Below are 16,620 nucleotides of genomic sequence, written 5' to 3' on the forward strand. Positions count from 1 at the left end.
GTTGAATTTTCTTCATCGAACGACTGTTATGTAAAAAATTCGCTTTTCTAAATTAATAATTTTTATTTCCAATGAAAAATCTTTTCCATTTTTTGTTGAAAAATTCATGGAAGAAAATTCAACTATTTATTTGAAAAATATCTTTCTCTATTAAATCCAACTCTAATTTATTTTAAATCAATATATTTTTTGTTGTAATATTAACTATTATATTTTTTATTGAAAATTCAAATTTTTAGGTAGAAAATTCAACTTCTTGGTTTAAAGTTGCACTACTCAACTAAAAATATATATTTTTTTGTTGAAGGCTCATAACTTTAGTCACAAATTCATCTCCTTGGTTGAAAATTCAGCTAATTTGTTTCAACTTCATTTTTTGGGATAAAAATTCGTTTGAAAAATAAAAAAATTCAAATATTTGGTTGGAAATTTACTTTTTTGTGCAAATTTCACATTTTCGTGTTGAAAATTTAACTGTTTTCTAGAAAGCTCGTCTTTTTAGTTTGAAAACTCCAGTCTTTGGTTTAAAAATTGTATATTTTGTTTAGAATTCGTTTTGCATAGTAAAAATAGTAGTAGTGGAAAATTCAATATTTTGGACGCAATTTTTTTTCTTTTTTGACTGAAAAATCTGTCTTTGTTGAAAGTTCAAGTATTTTTTTTTGAAAATTAGTCTTTTTTGTTTAATTCCCCCCCCCCCCCCAACCCTCTTCATTGTTTGTGGATAAACCCTACAAGTAAAACGTACTTTAAGAACATATAAATACAAATTTTCTAATATTGAATTCTAAAAACAGGATTTCATGAGACATCCCACTCATCAATTGTGTTCGTCAAGTCCTTGAATGTCTTCCTACCATTTTCGTATTTTTGATAATACTGAGTAAGTCTATCAATGTCATCTTTCATGTAAGATTTAGTTGTAATAATTTGCAGAGCTGGATCTTCTTCACTTAAAACTGAAATTGTGATTTTTATTTGAAAAAAAAATAATAATGCATCAAAATTTAAAACTGCCAGTTTTGCCAGTTTAGTTTTTATACCTTCTCGTTTTAATCTAACCGGTGGTAGAAGAGGTTTAGGAAGGTCACAGTTGTAAGGGTATTCCTGGAACATTCCGAATACGGAATCAGGATCCCAGGATATATTAGGATTATCTCGAATAGTATTGATTCCTGGCATTGTGTAATGAGCATAATTGTTCAAGAAAGCATTCTTGAGTTTTTTCTGTATGTTAAGTTCAGCTCGCTTAAAAGCTTTGGATTTTATTTCTTCACTCATTCTTATTGTTTTAGTAAGCTTTCTTGTTTACCACATAATTAAATCCATTTACGAGTAAAAAATTACTCGAATTAATATCCATTATTATAAACGATTTTTCTTATTGTATTTACAAACAGTAGAAAATTGACAGTTGCGTAAAAACACAGACAGACAGATGATAACTTTGTCGCACACTTTTTTGCAACCGAACTTTGTAGCGTTTTTACATTTATTCAATGATCAATTTTACAGCTATTAATTATTTCTTTCACTTTAAAAGAAGAATAAATATAAAAAAAAGTTAAAAAACGCGCACCATCACCACCACGTGCTTTTCACACAACACGACGCCTAACCTAACCTATTCCCTGCGCTGCTGAGGCTGTGTGACTGCATTGTGTGGGTGCATAGGTGCGCAACTGCGCTGTGACAATGTAACCTAAAAATTAAAACCGATAACCACATATTCCGTAAAGTGATGATATATTACAAAAAAAATAGATAAAAAAATAGGAAATACTCAAAATGAAGAATGTTTTAAGGTGTTTTGGTTCAAATTTAACATTAAACTGTAATAGAAGTAAAGTGTGTCAACTATCCTGCGAGAAATATTCAACAGCAGCGGCTTTTAAAACTGAATCGAGAGAGAGGAGAGAAAAACATCCTTATAAAAAGATTCATCCCTGGAAATCTTTTAAAGCGTTTTCAGAATCTTTGGTTGAAAACGTTATTTACAATAAGAGTAAGTTCATTTTTAAGGAATGTATATTTTGTTTATTTTAATTGTTGACGCTCTGATTGTTTGATTTTTATTAGTTTCTTTCCCTACTGAAACAAATTCGGAGTGGCTACATTTTGGTTTTGAATATAGTATACCCGGCTTTTTTTAAAGATTAAAAAAGTTAAGTCCTAAGAAAACTCAATTAAACCGTATTGCTTATTCTTAAAAAATAGAGAAAAATATATTTTCAAGGTATAATAATTATATTTATTAATACTTAATTTAATAATTTGGTTTAAAGGAATTCATATTTTTGTTTTGAAAAGTAACTTTTGTAGAAAATTTTAAAAGCATTTGATAGAAATTTTTTAAATTGCGGATACAGAAAAAGAATTGCAAAGTATTAATTTTTTTGTTAATAAGGGCATTTGATACTTAGAAAACTTTTTCAGCAGAGTTATTACAACTTCTTGTAAAAATGGATATTCGCATTATTTTAGATATAGGACTTATATTGCAGAATTTCCTAAATATTTTTCTCTATAGATGGTTTGGTTGCGCTAAATAAACCTTATGGAATTGCATCCAGAGAAAAAGATGTTAATAATACAAAAGTTCCCTACCAAAAAGAAAGCCTTAACAAAATATCTGGCGCAGTGGACTATGCAGTTTCGAATGCCTTACCATTTATTGCAGACAGGCTCGGTTATGCTAATCTAAACATTGTCAGGTCACCCGAGAGGTAAGAAACGGATCATTTTTAAACTTAAAAAACCTAGAATTGCCAGGGAATTTTTATATACCTAAAAAAACCTGGATGTTTTCGAGAATTTTTTAAAATAGTGATTTTTTATTTGTAAAATCAGCTTTATATTACTGTATTTACTTAATTGTTAAAAATGTATTTTTTGTGGTTTGAAATTAATTTTTTTCACTAAAATTATTGGTTGAAAAGTTATATTTTTTTATTTGAAAATTCGTCTTTTGTAGAAAATTATCTTCTTGTTTGAAAACTCATTTTTTGTTGTTAAAACTTCCATTATTCTAGTTGAAGATTGATCATTTTAGTTGACAATTCATCACTGCGTGTGAAAATTATTTTTTTAGTTGAGAATTCATAACTTTTGGTAGAAGTCAATCTTCTTGATTGAAAACTCAATTATTCTAGTTAAAGATACATCACCTTATTTGAAAATTATTATTTTTGAGTTCAAAATTAATTAATTGTGTTGAAAATTCATCCTTTTTGGTCGAAAATCGATCTTCTTGGTTCAAAATTCATATTTTTCATTAAAAATTTAATTATTCGAGTTAAAGATTCAGCATTTTAATTGAAAATTCATCTTTTGTGTTTAAAAATTGTAGTTTTTAGCAGAGAATTAACCTTCTTGTTTAGAAATTCATTTTTTTTATTGAAAATAAAACTATTTGGTTGAATTTTACACACTTTTCTTAAACATTTACCTTCGTGAATACAAATTCATCCATTCCAGTTAAAGATTTATAATTTTATGAAAACTGATCTTTTTTAGTTAAAAACTACATTTTTTGGTTGAAAATTTATATTTTCCAATTCAAAATTCAACTATTCAGTTCAGAAATCCTCTATCTTATTGAAGATGTAATATTTTTACTTAAAATTCAATATAGTACCCATGTCAATTTTACCTGAATATGCCAGACAAATTCAAGAAATATTTATGTTTTTGTATTATTTAATCAGTTAATCGATGGTTTTATATATTTAAGAATATCTCGTAATATTATTTGTCAAAAGCAAATTTTCACAATAGATTGTTTTAAAAAAATGCGAAATATTTATCAAGGAATTTTTTCCAGGATTTGAGTAGCCGCCCTAAAAAAATAAATTTCACGGGGTGACCAAAAAAAGTTTTCTACTGTAGGTCTTTTCAAATAGAATTTTTTGTATAAAACTATAGAAGTATGTGTTCCCAAACATCTCTACATTAAAGAAGTAATATCTTTAGGAAAACATGTTTTCTCATAAATTTGAAAACGGCGTATTTTTGTTCGAAATTACTAAAACATAGTACGGAATTTTCGGGCCTGTTAATTTACAATGTTTCAGGAAGGTGGAAACATATTTACAAACAAAACTTCTGTGTTTGAGCGTGGAAAAACTTTATCCAGTTGTCATTCTTAGAATTTAAAAAAATATTTTTTTCATACCAAAGAAAAAATGATTTTCAGATATTTTATATATGTATCGATAAGTAGAGTCCTAAATTATTTAAAATCGTTATTAACAGAATCTGGAAAAATTGGTCTTTATCCAGATGTCATTCTCATGCCTTATCATAAACGTGCTTAAGAGGAACTATAATTCTAATATATTACATTAAATCTCCTCACATAGGTTTATGAGTGGCGTTATGCTTCTCGCAGCAGACGAGTCTGTGGAAAAAGCTATAATTAAATCACAAAACCGAGCAATGGGATTTAAAAAAATTCCAAAAACCTACTGGATAGTCACAACAAGGCTTCCAAAAGACACAAACGGTATCAAAAACGTGGCGTTAAAGTTACACAAGAGTCCGTGCAAAAAGTTCGAAAGGGTAATGTAACTTTATTATTAAAGAATATTATTTTATAGCCAAGAAAATATTTTTCTAATTAAAAATATTATCACAGCCTGTCATCCATGAAAAATGGTCCAACACGCAAGAAAAGAAGGGTGAAATAAAGGTCTTGAATGTCGAGTACAACCTCCTTTCAAATTCGATAGATAATCTCAGTGCCTTAATCGAAATCAAATCATCGACAACAAAGTGGCATGCGATCAGATTATTCGCAGCAACTAACCTCTTAAGTCCGATTCTAGGTGACAGAATTCATGCAGAGAGAATACAGAACATTATGGGAACTTTGATGAAAGTAAATCCCTTCGTGGCCGCGGTCGACAGGCCTCCAAGAATGAATAAGAAGCTCTTAACTCACCTTAATTTGTCAACGGAGATGCAGGATATTATCCCTGTACACATTCACTTGAAGCGCATTGAACTTTCCTGGTATTTCGGAAAGAACAAAGACCTGCTGATCGAAGCTCCATTAACACCTGAATTTTCGTGGACATGTCAAGCCTTGAATTTCGAATTGCCTAGAGAGAGTAATTTTAGTGTGGAGAACGTCAGTACTGAGGGACAAGAACAGCAATTTGTACAGATTTCTCAATAAATTTTTAAGTTTTAAGGAAAAATTTTAAAAGAGTTTTGTGTTAATTACCAGAATTAGGTTCGATAATTTAGACCAGCCCCTATTTCTTCTATTGTACCCTATATTTAGATAAGATCCCTCAATCATCCTATTTTCATAAGTTGGTCCCTATAGATACCCTATTTGAGTCAGGCACTTGAAAAAAGCAGAGAATTTCTGTAAGAAGTAACTAAAAAATAATAATGGCTGTCACACAGTTACTTTTTCAAATGAAAAGATCACATTGGTCACTCTTCATTCAATAAATTAATTCGTGGGTTAATCACTATTAATTTCAGGTCTACACCTATTTTTGATTTATCTTGAATTCTTTGAAATATTTCAGGGCATTTATAAAGATTCCGAGACGTTTTTAATCTATTTCAAACATTTGAAGCAGTTTTAAAGATTTTAGGGTTTTTTTAAAACTTCTAAGGCATTTTCAAGAGCTTTTAATTTAAAGTATTTTAAGAAAATTTAAAAGATTCCAAGAATTTTTCTTTCTAGTTTCATAAATTTGAAGTGATTTTAAAGTTTTTGAAATATTTTAGGATAAATAATTTTCTAGAATTTCTGAAGATACGGAACGATTTTACAGGGTGTATGAGGCTTTAAAAGATTTCGTATTATTTGATAAGATTTCCCTGAATTTCGATGATTTTAAGGGATTTTAAAACTCTCAATGTATTTTAGTATAGTTTCCATGATCTCAGAAATATCATCATGGTATTTCACGGGACTTGATAAAATTTTAGTGAATTTTAAAGAATTTATTCATGAGAAGCGAGGTATTTTGTAGGGGTTTAAAGATTTGAAGAGATTTGGAATTCATCCTCAATTATTATTAATTTATCCTAGATTCTGTGAAATTATTTTGAATTTTTAAAATTTATTATTATTATCTATTCCATTTAATTCAATGGATTTTTAAAAAATTTGAAATACTTGAGGATATTTTAAAAGACTCCCCAGTGGGCACCGGGACATCCTAAAGACGTCCTTAGAATGTACCTCTATGTTATATGATTTGACGCGTTTAATAGCGTATTCGGTTACCTTGCACTGGTGCACTCCGATCTGCACCGACGCCGATCGGAGTGAGAAGGAAGAAGTAAGACGGAACGATCTGAGTGCTCTTGTTCTACACCAGTGCAGGATAAACGCTATAAGACATCGTTTGGATCTTTTTATGTCTTTAAAAGGTCCTCAGGACGCCCTTAAGACGTCCGCCGAAAGACGTATATAGGACAAGTTGAGGACTTGTGTGCCCACTGGGTCTCAGGTGTTTTCAAAGGCTTTAAAAAGTTTCAAGGGCTTACAAAAGATATCAAAGGATTCGAAATATTTTCGGAAATTTTAAAAGATTCTCAGACATTTTTTATTTATTTCAGTAATTTGAAAGCTTTCATAGACTGAAATATTTTAGAGTATTTAAAAAATGCCAAGGTATTGTTAAGACATTTTAGCAATTTCAAGAGATTTCCAAGGGTTTTAATAATTTTAAGGGATTTTAATATCTTAATAGATTTCAAAGAATTTTTCGCAAGACAATGAGGAATTTCGTACGGTTTCGAAGATTTAAAGAGATCTTCAAATATTTTTTGCAATTCACTTGGAATTCGCTCTGAACTCTTATTAATTTATTCTAAATCCTTTTGAATTCTTTTATATTCTCTCAGTTCTACAGAATTCAATTAATTTTTCCATATTTTTGAATTGTTTTCAATTATTCACTTGATTTCTTTTTAAATTCAGTTTGATTTTTTATTAATTTCATCCAATTCTTCTCATTTCTTTAAATTTTCTCTAAATAGACCCAAATTTATTGAATTCAATTTTTTGTGATTCTTACAACTGTTCCAATTCATTTCATTCTTTTAAATTTAACTTAAATAGTCTTGTAGTCATTTCTTGCGTTAGAAATTATTAGTATTTCAAAGATTTGAAATTTTTTGGAATTTACCCTGAATTCTTTGGAATTCTCTTGAATTCAAAAAAATTTACTTGCATCCTTCTAAATTCATTCAATTCTACTTAATTCAGTGCATTTTTTTGAATTTTTAAAAGTTCACCAAAGTACTTGAATTCCGTTTCATTTTTCTAAGTTTATTTCAAAATTACTGAATTCAATGAAGTTTTTTCAAATTGTTTTAAATTTATTTGACTTTTTTAATTCGCCTTGTATTTTCATGAACTTCATCGATTTCTTCTTTTTTATCTTAAAATCCTCTAAATTCATTCCAGTTTTACAAAAATCAATAGATTTGTTTGATTTGTTGATATTTTTCCAATTCGTTTGAATTCTTTTTAATGTAACTTGAATTTTTTTGAAATATTCTGAATTGGTTACACCTTGAGCGGCAAAACGTTCCCTATGAGTGTAACAAAAAAACCTTTGGTTCCGATATTTTATCCCACAAGGACTGTGATGCCTGAATTTATCAAAAATTTCGTATAAAATTATTACTTAATAAAAATATAATGGCCTTTTCAACAATTAATTAATTTTAAACAATTATCATTAATATTAATATAACATTTGTAAAAAGTCTGAAATTATTACAATTATATTATTTTTGGGGCACCATAGTATATACGAGAAAAAAATATTTGGATTAATATTTCCTAATTTTGGAAACCTTGAATTTAAGATTCTTCTATAAAAATAACTGTAATACATATTAATGCTTTGAAAGCTTCAATAGAAGATTTTCAGTCTTAAGATTTCTAATCTAATTTGAAATTGCCTATTTGATCCACATTAATATTTGAATTTTGAATTGAATTTTTTAAGTGGCTACTTTTAAAGTAATTGATTTAAAAATTTTTCCATTTACAATTATTAAATGTTAAATTCTTTATTTTATGTAACTTGAAATTTGAATGTTAGGGTTTTAAGTTTTAGTGTGAATTCCCTCAAATTTCAATTTCTTTATCTTATAATTCTGACCGCTTTAATTTCAAGGATATGCCTTGTACAGATTTTTAAAAGGGATAGTTGGGCGAATAGACACGTCGTAATTTTAAATATTTAATTTTGAATGATTCCTCCAGTATTAAATTGTACCATAATAAATGTTAGTTTCTTAAATCCATCAATTTTGAATGATTCCATGTTAAATCATTAATTTTTAGGGTTTCATAGGCTACGCCGGAAACAAGCCGGTGACAGAGATGGTCCGAGAACGTCTTGGAAAAAAAACAATTTGCGCAGTGTTCACTGTATCTCGGTCGGAAATTATCTAAAATCAAAAGCCATTTAAACTTAGTCAAAGTATCATCAAATCCCCCCCCCCCCCCCCCCCCCCCCCCAACGTCCTCTGATTATTATTTTTTTTTGCATTTAAAAATTTTTGGTGGTCATCTAAAATGTAATATGCTATTTTCCACGAAAAATCCCGTCATTTTGTGGGTAGAAAACACCCTTAATGTGAAAAAAAGTTTCAACTAAACGTTGGGGGGAGGTATTTTATATTTAGAAAATATGTACCAAGTTTGAATTGAATCGGTAAAGTAGTTTTGAAATGGCAGTGAACACGGACTTTGAAAAAGTAGTTTTGAGAAAAACGAGGATTTTCTCAGATCGACTTAAAATTTTGGGAGTATATTCTTCAAATGTTTAACAATAAGAAAAGACGAAAAAATCGATTTTTTGAAAGTGCAAACCTTACCCCCTCCCCTAATGACGGTCGTATATTCGTCCGTGCGTCTTTCGTTTACCGGGTGTCTGCTCAAATCCTTGAAAAAAATTCCCTAATAATTCCAAGTTTTTCCAGGCATCTCATATTTTTTTCAGGAATCATTTTTCATAGCATTTCGCATTTTTTAATCAATCGACAGTTTCCCGAGTTTATTATAAATATATTTGTTATCCGTTTATAAGGATCAATTAATTCAATAATTAAATAAAACTAAAAACATAACTAATTAATGTGAGTACCATATTAAATTCAATTTGAACCAACACTAATTTCTAATTTTTGAGATAAAAAATATTACATTTTCGATAAGATAGATGAATTTTTAACAAAATAGTTTATTTTTCTACCCAAGAAGACTATTTCTTAACGAAATACATGAATTCTCAAGCAATTATATGAATTTAACTTTAGAACAAAAAGATCAACAATTTTTAATTCAATGCAGTTAGCTGAAACATTACAAATTCTAAACTTTTATCAATTCTGCAATTTAAAGATTCAGTTAAAAAAATGTAAATCTGTCTTAGCATTTTCAATACTCCAAAATTGTGGGATGAATATATAAGTTAGTAAATTTAAAAAATTTAATTATTATCAGCAATTTTAAGATAGAAAAATTAAATCTTTAAATATTTTTTTAAACTGAACACTTTTTAAATTTGTTTTGAAATATTTTTCAATATTCTTTTAAAATTATTATTTAAAAAAAAATTGTTTTGAATTTTGATGATCTTTTAAACTGATTTCGTTTCCTCAAATTAAAAATTAAATCGGGCAAAATAAAAAAATGCCTTAAAATCTTCCAGATTCTTCTTTGAGAATGTTTTGAAATGTTTTAAAAATATTTTCTTAACACTTTAAGTAGATCAATTAAAATTGTTACATTCAAAGTTTAAAGTTAGCTCTTTGCAACATTAACCATTTAAAATTTGATTTATAATTGCTCGTTTTAAATGAAAGTTAAATATTTCTAATAAAGTAATGATTCTTTCTTAAATAAAAAATTTCAAATTGAATAGGTTAAAAGTGGAATATTTTTGAATAGAATTTTTAATGTATTTTTAATTTTAATTGAAAATAATTTCTAAAGTTTTAATCGGACTTTTGCATCGGTTTTTTACTAAAGCTTCAGAATTGAAACAGCAAAATTTTTAATGTTTAAATCAGTAAATTCTTGGACTCTCAAAGGATTCAGAATAGTATTATAAAACCAATTATTCTAAATTTTCAATACTTATGCAATTTAATTTAAAAAATGTCAATTTTAAACGTTCTAATTTTTTAATTGTTTAAGTCTAGAAAACTGCATTCTAAAATTCTGTAACTAAGAAATTCACATTTAAAAATGAAGATCTAAAATAGAAAATTCTTTAGTTAATTTCATGGTTCAACAGCCACCCTAGTTATAATATATTCTTTTTTATATCAGTGGTTAAAAATTAAGAAAATGTGGAAATTTGGGTTTTCAAACTCCTATGCTGAAAGATCTTTTTTAGTCTACTTTTACTCAGAAATGGCTTAAATTCAAGCTCTTAGAAATTACAATTGCGATGATTAATAAAAATCGCTAACAAAATATAAAAAATAAAACTTTCAAACAATCATATACATTACGCCGTAAAGCGCAAAAATAATGGTTAATTTTTTGAAATAGGAACTTTACTTTTTCAAAATTCTACAAATTATGGATATTTTCCAAAGAAAGTAATGGCTTGCATCAAGCCAGACTTTAAACTTCGGAATTTAGTAGATCGTCGAATAAAAGAAAGTTAACAAGAAATTCATTCAACAACGATTACTTTGATTTTATTTGAAATAAATGATAATATAAGTTAAAATTTAATGAGCCAAGACATGTCGACCCTTTAAAATTCTTCTCATAATAACTTTCCTTCCTCCTAGAGTTGCCATTCTCGCATGCCATCCGTGACGTCTGATTCTCCTGACTTCGTTCGGACGTGGAAAGAAATATCTAATATTCGTTCTAATCGTAATTAAATTGCAACCTCCGTTAATTAATTGGTTTGATAATGAAGGTGCGGCGTTCAGAGTCGGACACATTTGTTTACCCACGAAAGATCTGAAAAAATAATATTTTCAATTTTTAATATTATGATTTTAATTGATCAGGGTGTCTACTCAACCTGGAAAAATTTCCTGGCAATTCCAGGTTTTTTGCAGGTATTTCGAGTTTTTTCCGGGTGTAATTTTTCACTCTACGGAGCCATTTAAATATTTCGCATTTTTTAAATAATCGAATCGGAATATGTATACGGTTTTGCGAGTTTATCATGAATAATGCTTGTTTTTCAGTTACTAGGGATTCAATTCATATGTTTAATTTATAAACCTTTGACACATTATATTACAAGATATTCTTCAATATATTAGCAGCAAAGATTAATTAAATAATACTAAAATCATAATGCACTATTTCTTAAATTTTTTCTCTAATTTCACGAATTTCAATAATAATTCTAAGAAATTTTTATATTATTTTCTTATGCTTAAAATTCATTTCATATCTAGGTGAATTTAATATGGGTACTATATTAAATTAAACTAAAAACGTTTCAAATTCCTATCATAAAAAATGAACATATTAGATTTTTAACAGAAACACATGAATTTTCAACTAAAAAAGATAAATTGTCTACCAAAAATTGAAGTTAAAATTTCAGTTAAAAAAATTAATGGTCAATCAGAGATGATTTTTTAACTAAAATGTTGGCATATTCAATTAGAATAGTTTTTCAATTTAAAAAAATTATAAAATTGAATAAAATATTTAAAGTTTAACAAATTTACAACAAAATACCTCATTTTTAGCAAGATGAATTTCCAATTTAAATGAGGAATCTTCAACCAAAATGATTAATTTTTAAGAAAAGATCTTAACTTTCAACCAAATATTAAAATTTTATTTGCATAAAAGATGAATTCTGAACGAAAAATGTAGGAGTTGTTGTTTCAACAAGAGTTGAATTTCCAACTAAGAAAAATGTTTCAGTCCAGAGAGAAAAAGATGCAAATAAAGTTTAGAACGTTTAAGCAAAAAGATGAATTTTCAATCAAAAAGATTAATTTTTGTACCAAAAAGACCGAGTTTTCAACAAAATAATTCAATAAAATAATATAAAGCTACTTTCACAAATAAAGAATCAATTGTAATCAATTTTATATTGCAATTGAAAAAAAATTATGCACGGTCTCGAAATTACTCCAGATTTAAAAAAAAATCTCTGACATTTCCAGGTTTTTCTAGGTATATAAAAATTCCCTGAAAATTCCAGGGTTTTCCTGGTAGGGCAGACACCCTGTTCATTCATTTAAAAAGGCTTATAAAGGACTATATAATAAGAAATGGAATAACAAATTCCACTCAAGAATTTGATCACTTTAAAATTTTTTTGAAAACTGAATTTTATTGTAAGAGTTTAACTCACGGAATAGCATTGAAAAGAGTAGATGCTAGTCTCCCAATCATGCTTGATTGTTGATAGCTCCGAATATCGGTTTAAATTTTTTCCAAAAAGAATCAAATCTGAATGAAATCGGAGCGATTTAGCGATTCAAGTTTTGAGGTTACCTCTTCAAAATTGGTAGGTTATGTCGATTATGTGATTTTATAGTGATTTTAGATAGATTCTACAGATGGAGCAGTAATCGCAAACACTCGGTTGGTAATTTCGTGATAATTTCTCGGTACCAACTCTTTGCCTCATCTCTGATTAAGTTTGAGACATTGAAAATTTTCAACAATTTTATATCGGTTTATGGATTATTTCTAAGAATGCAGAAACTGCCTGCTGTAAATTAAAATTTGAATGGAAGGAAAAAAGCTGGGCAGAAACAGCATACTTAAAAACATAATCTTTAACCCATATGAATTTAGTTTAGATTAAAAAGGAGGCGTCTTTTTAACAAAATAGTTGATCTTTCAAACAAAAAGGTGAATTTTCAACCAAAGAGATTCATTTTCCACGAAAAAAAATCTGCCCGCTAGGCGGGCACATTCTCATCACGCGCGTCTCGCTTCGCTCACAAGTTTGAGCGCGCTTAGGGCGCGCGACGGTTGAATCTCGCGCTTCGCGCACGAATATAATTACACCTCGCGCTTCGCGCTCGGATATTTATTCTTTGCATTTGGAATGCTTGAAAAAATCTTTATCAAAAAGATCTATTTTAGATGGCAGTATTTATATGCGTCTTCATATTCTGAATTGTCTACTTAATTAAGTATAGTCAGCGATTAAGTTTCTCAAAGCTCTGTAGGCTTTGAGGTACACATTCTCATCGTGACACTCGCGCTGCGCGCTCGATTTCCGACATACATTTATAAACAGGTTTTGTTGGATTTTTTCTCGTAACTTTCGTCGTTTTTCCACACATTTTTTTTATTATTTTTTTTCAACGTTATTTTTCACGAATAAAACAAAAAGTACGCGGCCTATCAAGAAGTGATTCTTAACGAAATTGTAGATCTTTTTTGGGATAACCATTTTTGTTAATTCATCTTTTTTCGTATCCTACATAGTTTGTCCAAAAAATGGAATGTTTTATTTTCCATTATTTTTTGTGTAATCAAAATTTGAATTTTCGATTTTTGAAAAAAAAATCCAAAAATTGGGTATGATAATTTTGTAGGGCTTTCAAAAAGAAATGTTTTTCTTCTCTTGCCTTTTTTCATATCGTGCGTTTTTTGGCTTCAAATTTTGATTTTCGGTTGATTAAAAAAAATTTGAAAACGCTATAACTCTGAGAATTTTCTTTTTATCCAAAAAAGTCATGATGATAAATTATTTGTTCTTTTTAATAGTATAAATATTCGTACATAGAATTTTCAAATTCAGAAAAAGTAGTCTCAAAAATTTTCAAAATGCACTCACTTTTTGAATTTTTATCAAAAATGGCGGGTTCACGAACTCGTCCTTTCTTTTAGGACCTAAAAAAAGTGTGCCAAAGATGAATTTGATTCGTATATTTTTTCGAGAGTTATCGTGTTTACGGACGGGCGGCCGAACGGACACACAGGCAGACATACGCCATCGTGAAAACCTGATTTTCGGATTCAGGGGGTCTCGAAACGTGGAGATCCGTTGAAAAAGTATGATGTCAAATTTTCGACAATTCTAATACTTTCTCAATCATAAATGATGAGAATGTAAAAAGATGAATTTTCAATTAAAGTAATAAATAATAAAACAAACAATAATATTTTAATAAAGCTGTTCAAATATTAAAAAAGATGATTTTTTTGATCAAAAACAGTTGAATTCAACGAAAAGGCAAATTTTAAACAAAAGAGATGAAGTTTCAAACAACAACAAAAATTTTCAACAAAAAACGTTGAATATTAAAAAAAAAGGATTTAGTTGATTTTTTATGCAAAAAAGAGATGAAATTCGTGCCAAACAGATGAATTTTCAACAATAAAGTTTATATTTAACGAAATAGTTAAATTTCCTAGGAAAAAAGTTGAATTTTTAACCAAAAAATGTATTTTCCATAAAATTGTTTAACTTTCAATCAAAAATATATGGGAGCCCAGTTTATTTTGAAGCAAAAAAAATCTTTCAGACAAGCATGAAAAAATGTCAAACTTAGTTTATTTTCAAGCTAAATTTGAACAACAAAAAAAAAAGTTCTTTCAAAATAGTTGAGTATTCGAGCCAAAAAGACGAATTTTGACAAAATAGTTCAATTTTCAACACAAAGTGATGAATTTGCAACAACAAAATTAATTAGTAACCTAATAGTTAAATTTTCTACGAAAATAGTTGCATTTTCAACTCAAAAGGATTACTTTTTTTTACAATATTGTTGAATTTTTAACAAACTAATACAATTTTCAGCTGAATAATACAAGTGGTACCAAAGACAAATGAATTGTAACAAAATACGTAAAGTGGCGTGAACAAAAAAGAGCTTATATTAAGACCCTCCTATAAAGTATACCTAATTGAATTGAAATTGACTTTTACATGTTATATAATCTTTTTAATCTCTGTTTTTTACACTATAATATTTTGTTTCATGACATTAAAAAAGGATTAAAACATCTGATAGGTTTCAACTGATAAAAAAATATATGAGATTCATATTTAAATGTCTAAGGGGAAAAAAACAGATAAAGTAGGTTTTTCAAAATAGTCACCTTTGGGGTTTTTCAAATTATTTCTTCCTAGCTTGTTTAGAAAAATACTTTGAACTCAGTGTTCTACACTGAAAAGAATACATTTGAAAAAAATTAATGAGAAATGTGAATCAAAATCTATCTACTGATAAGAATACATTTAAACAAATTGATACTCAAGAATTTCTCAATTTTACTTGATCTTTTTTTCAATGTTTGATCTTCTTGAATTGTTCGCGGATGTATTTTATCGGAGCTGCTAAGACCATTTCGTTCAAGGTTCGCAAGATACGCATATTATATAAAAAGTTTAAAACAACAAATTTTAATCCCCTTTTTGTACCTAAAACTGAATTACTGAACCGCTGTGAAATTTGTCATTTGCAATTTAGTACGAGTAGAGCCCAATTATTTGCACATTAATCTTTTCTTGAATTATTACAAATTCTTTTGGACGATAGGTAGGGTTTTCACAGCTTTGCATTTTGCATTTGATTAAGCACCCGGTATACTGTCAAATGACAGTTGACAAGGCACAGGATGTTCCTTTTCCGTCGTAGAGCTTCGTACGGCACTCCCATGCCATAGAAATGGGTTCAATCGCCCATCGAAGTAGTACCAATACTATTTATCGCGACCATTCATAGCATTCGATTGAGCCGTATCTTCCAGCACTCGATTTATAATTGTACATCCACACACAATTTTATGATGAAAGACTCTCTAATTAGTAGCTCCGTTAGAGTTCGATCCTATTCCTCGAGTCGCACTTTCTGCATATTAGGACAAAATCAGCTCTTATTTAAAGTTATTAGAGCTTTTCTAGAGCAATAATTTTCGGAAGCTATCAACCCAGGGAAAAAGAATCGATTGAATAGAAAATGTTTGAATTATAGAATTTAAGAACGCTAATTCACGAGAATTGCAGTCTATAGGTTTGTCAAATTTTTAATCGGTCTTATAAATTTAATTATTTCAATTAGTCATCATTATTATGGTGACAATTATTGCTATATTGCCTTATTAGGCTGGTCCATTTCCGTCCCGTAGCACTGAGGTTAAAAAACTATTGTACTTTGCCCTTTATTTTAAAAACCCGGTGAAACAGAGGTCTATACATGGGTCACCCTCGCTACCAAAGCATCATTTAAGTCCTTTAGCAGGATTGCATGTACCGCGAGACGACTCCCCTTCACTGAGTATAAACCTGTGAAACCTTTTCTTTTACTAAGGTGGGTTTAGAATCTCTTGATTAATTTAATTACAGCCAATTATAACCTGCGACTTCATCCGAATTTATTAGAAATACTACATTTGCCTAAACGTTCGTCCAGGGAGTGGAAAACTACAGAAAACCTCATATCTTTCGCTCTACGTTAGTTGAAATGCAGCGAATACACAAACCAAAAATAAAAACTTAAAATTATTACGATATTTGGACTAAGTCAAGTGCCTGATGAGATTAGGATGTTATAAATAAATTTAATCCGATGTTTGAAATCTTTTGCAATTATTAAGTATGTACAAAATTAAGAGCATAGTGTAGTTTGAAGTTTGTCTTTTAACACTCTTATCCATCCACAGAG

The 16,620-nt window shown here is 28.7% G+C and overlaps 3 protein-coding genes across 3 annotated transcripts in view; 1 reads left to right on the forward strand and 2 right to left on the reverse strand.

Moving 5' to 3' along the window:
* Positions 1 to 1,616, reverse strand: part of LOC117169080 — a 13,612-nt gene extending 11,996 nt beyond the window's left edge. The window contains exons 1-2 of the mRNA XM_033355198.1: positions 1,044 to 1,616; positions 858 to 959 (exon numbers count right to left, since the gene is read on the reverse strand). Coding sequence (XP_033211089.1) covers positions 858 to 959; positions 1,044 to 1,281 — 340 coding nt within the window. The 5' untranslated portion in view covers positions 1,282 to 1,616. The remainder of the gene's footprint in view (positions 1 to 857; positions 960 to 1,043) is intronic.
* A 13-nt stretch (positions 1,617 to 1,629) lies between these two features.
* On the forward strand, positions 1,630 to 5,194 carry LOC117169083 (mitochondrial mRNA pseudouridine synthase Rpusd3-like). The gene is made up of 4 exons (XM_033355200.1): positions 1,630 to 2,005; positions 2,531 to 2,726; positions 4,362 to 4,560; positions 4,637 to 5,194. The coding sequence occupies exons 1-4, from the start codon at positions 1,789 to 1,791 to the stop codon at positions 5,177 to 5,179; spliced, it is 1,155 nt and encodes a 384-aa protein (XP_033211091.1). The 5' UTR covers positions 1,630 to 1,788; the 3' UTR covers positions 5,180 to 5,194.
* A 5,484-nt stretch (positions 5,195 to 10,678) lies between these two features.
* On the reverse strand, positions 10,679 to 12,507 carry LOC117169326 (39S ribosomal protein L34, mitochondrial). Its single transcript, XM_033355655.1, has 2 exons — positions 12,345 to 12,507; positions 10,679 to 10,978 (listed from the first exon to the last, which is right to left on the reverse strand). The coding sequence occupies exons 1-2, from the start codon at positions 12,383 to 12,385 to the stop codon at positions 10,738 to 10,740; spliced, it is 282 nt and encodes a 93-aa protein (XP_033211546.1). The 5' UTR covers positions 12,386 to 12,507; the 3' UTR covers positions 10,679 to 10,737.
* Between the last annotated feature and the right edge of the window lie 4,113 nt (positions 12,508 to 16,620).

The sequence above is a fragment of the Belonocnema kinseyi genome, chromosome 3 (genome assembly GCF_010883055.1).
Source record: "Belonocnema kinseyi isolate 2016_QV_RU_SX_M_011 chromosome 3, B_treatae_v1, whole genome shotgun sequence".
Taxonomy (NCBI): Eukaryota; Metazoa; Arthropoda; class Insecta; order Hymenoptera; family Cynipidae; genus Belonocnema; species Belonocnema kinseyi.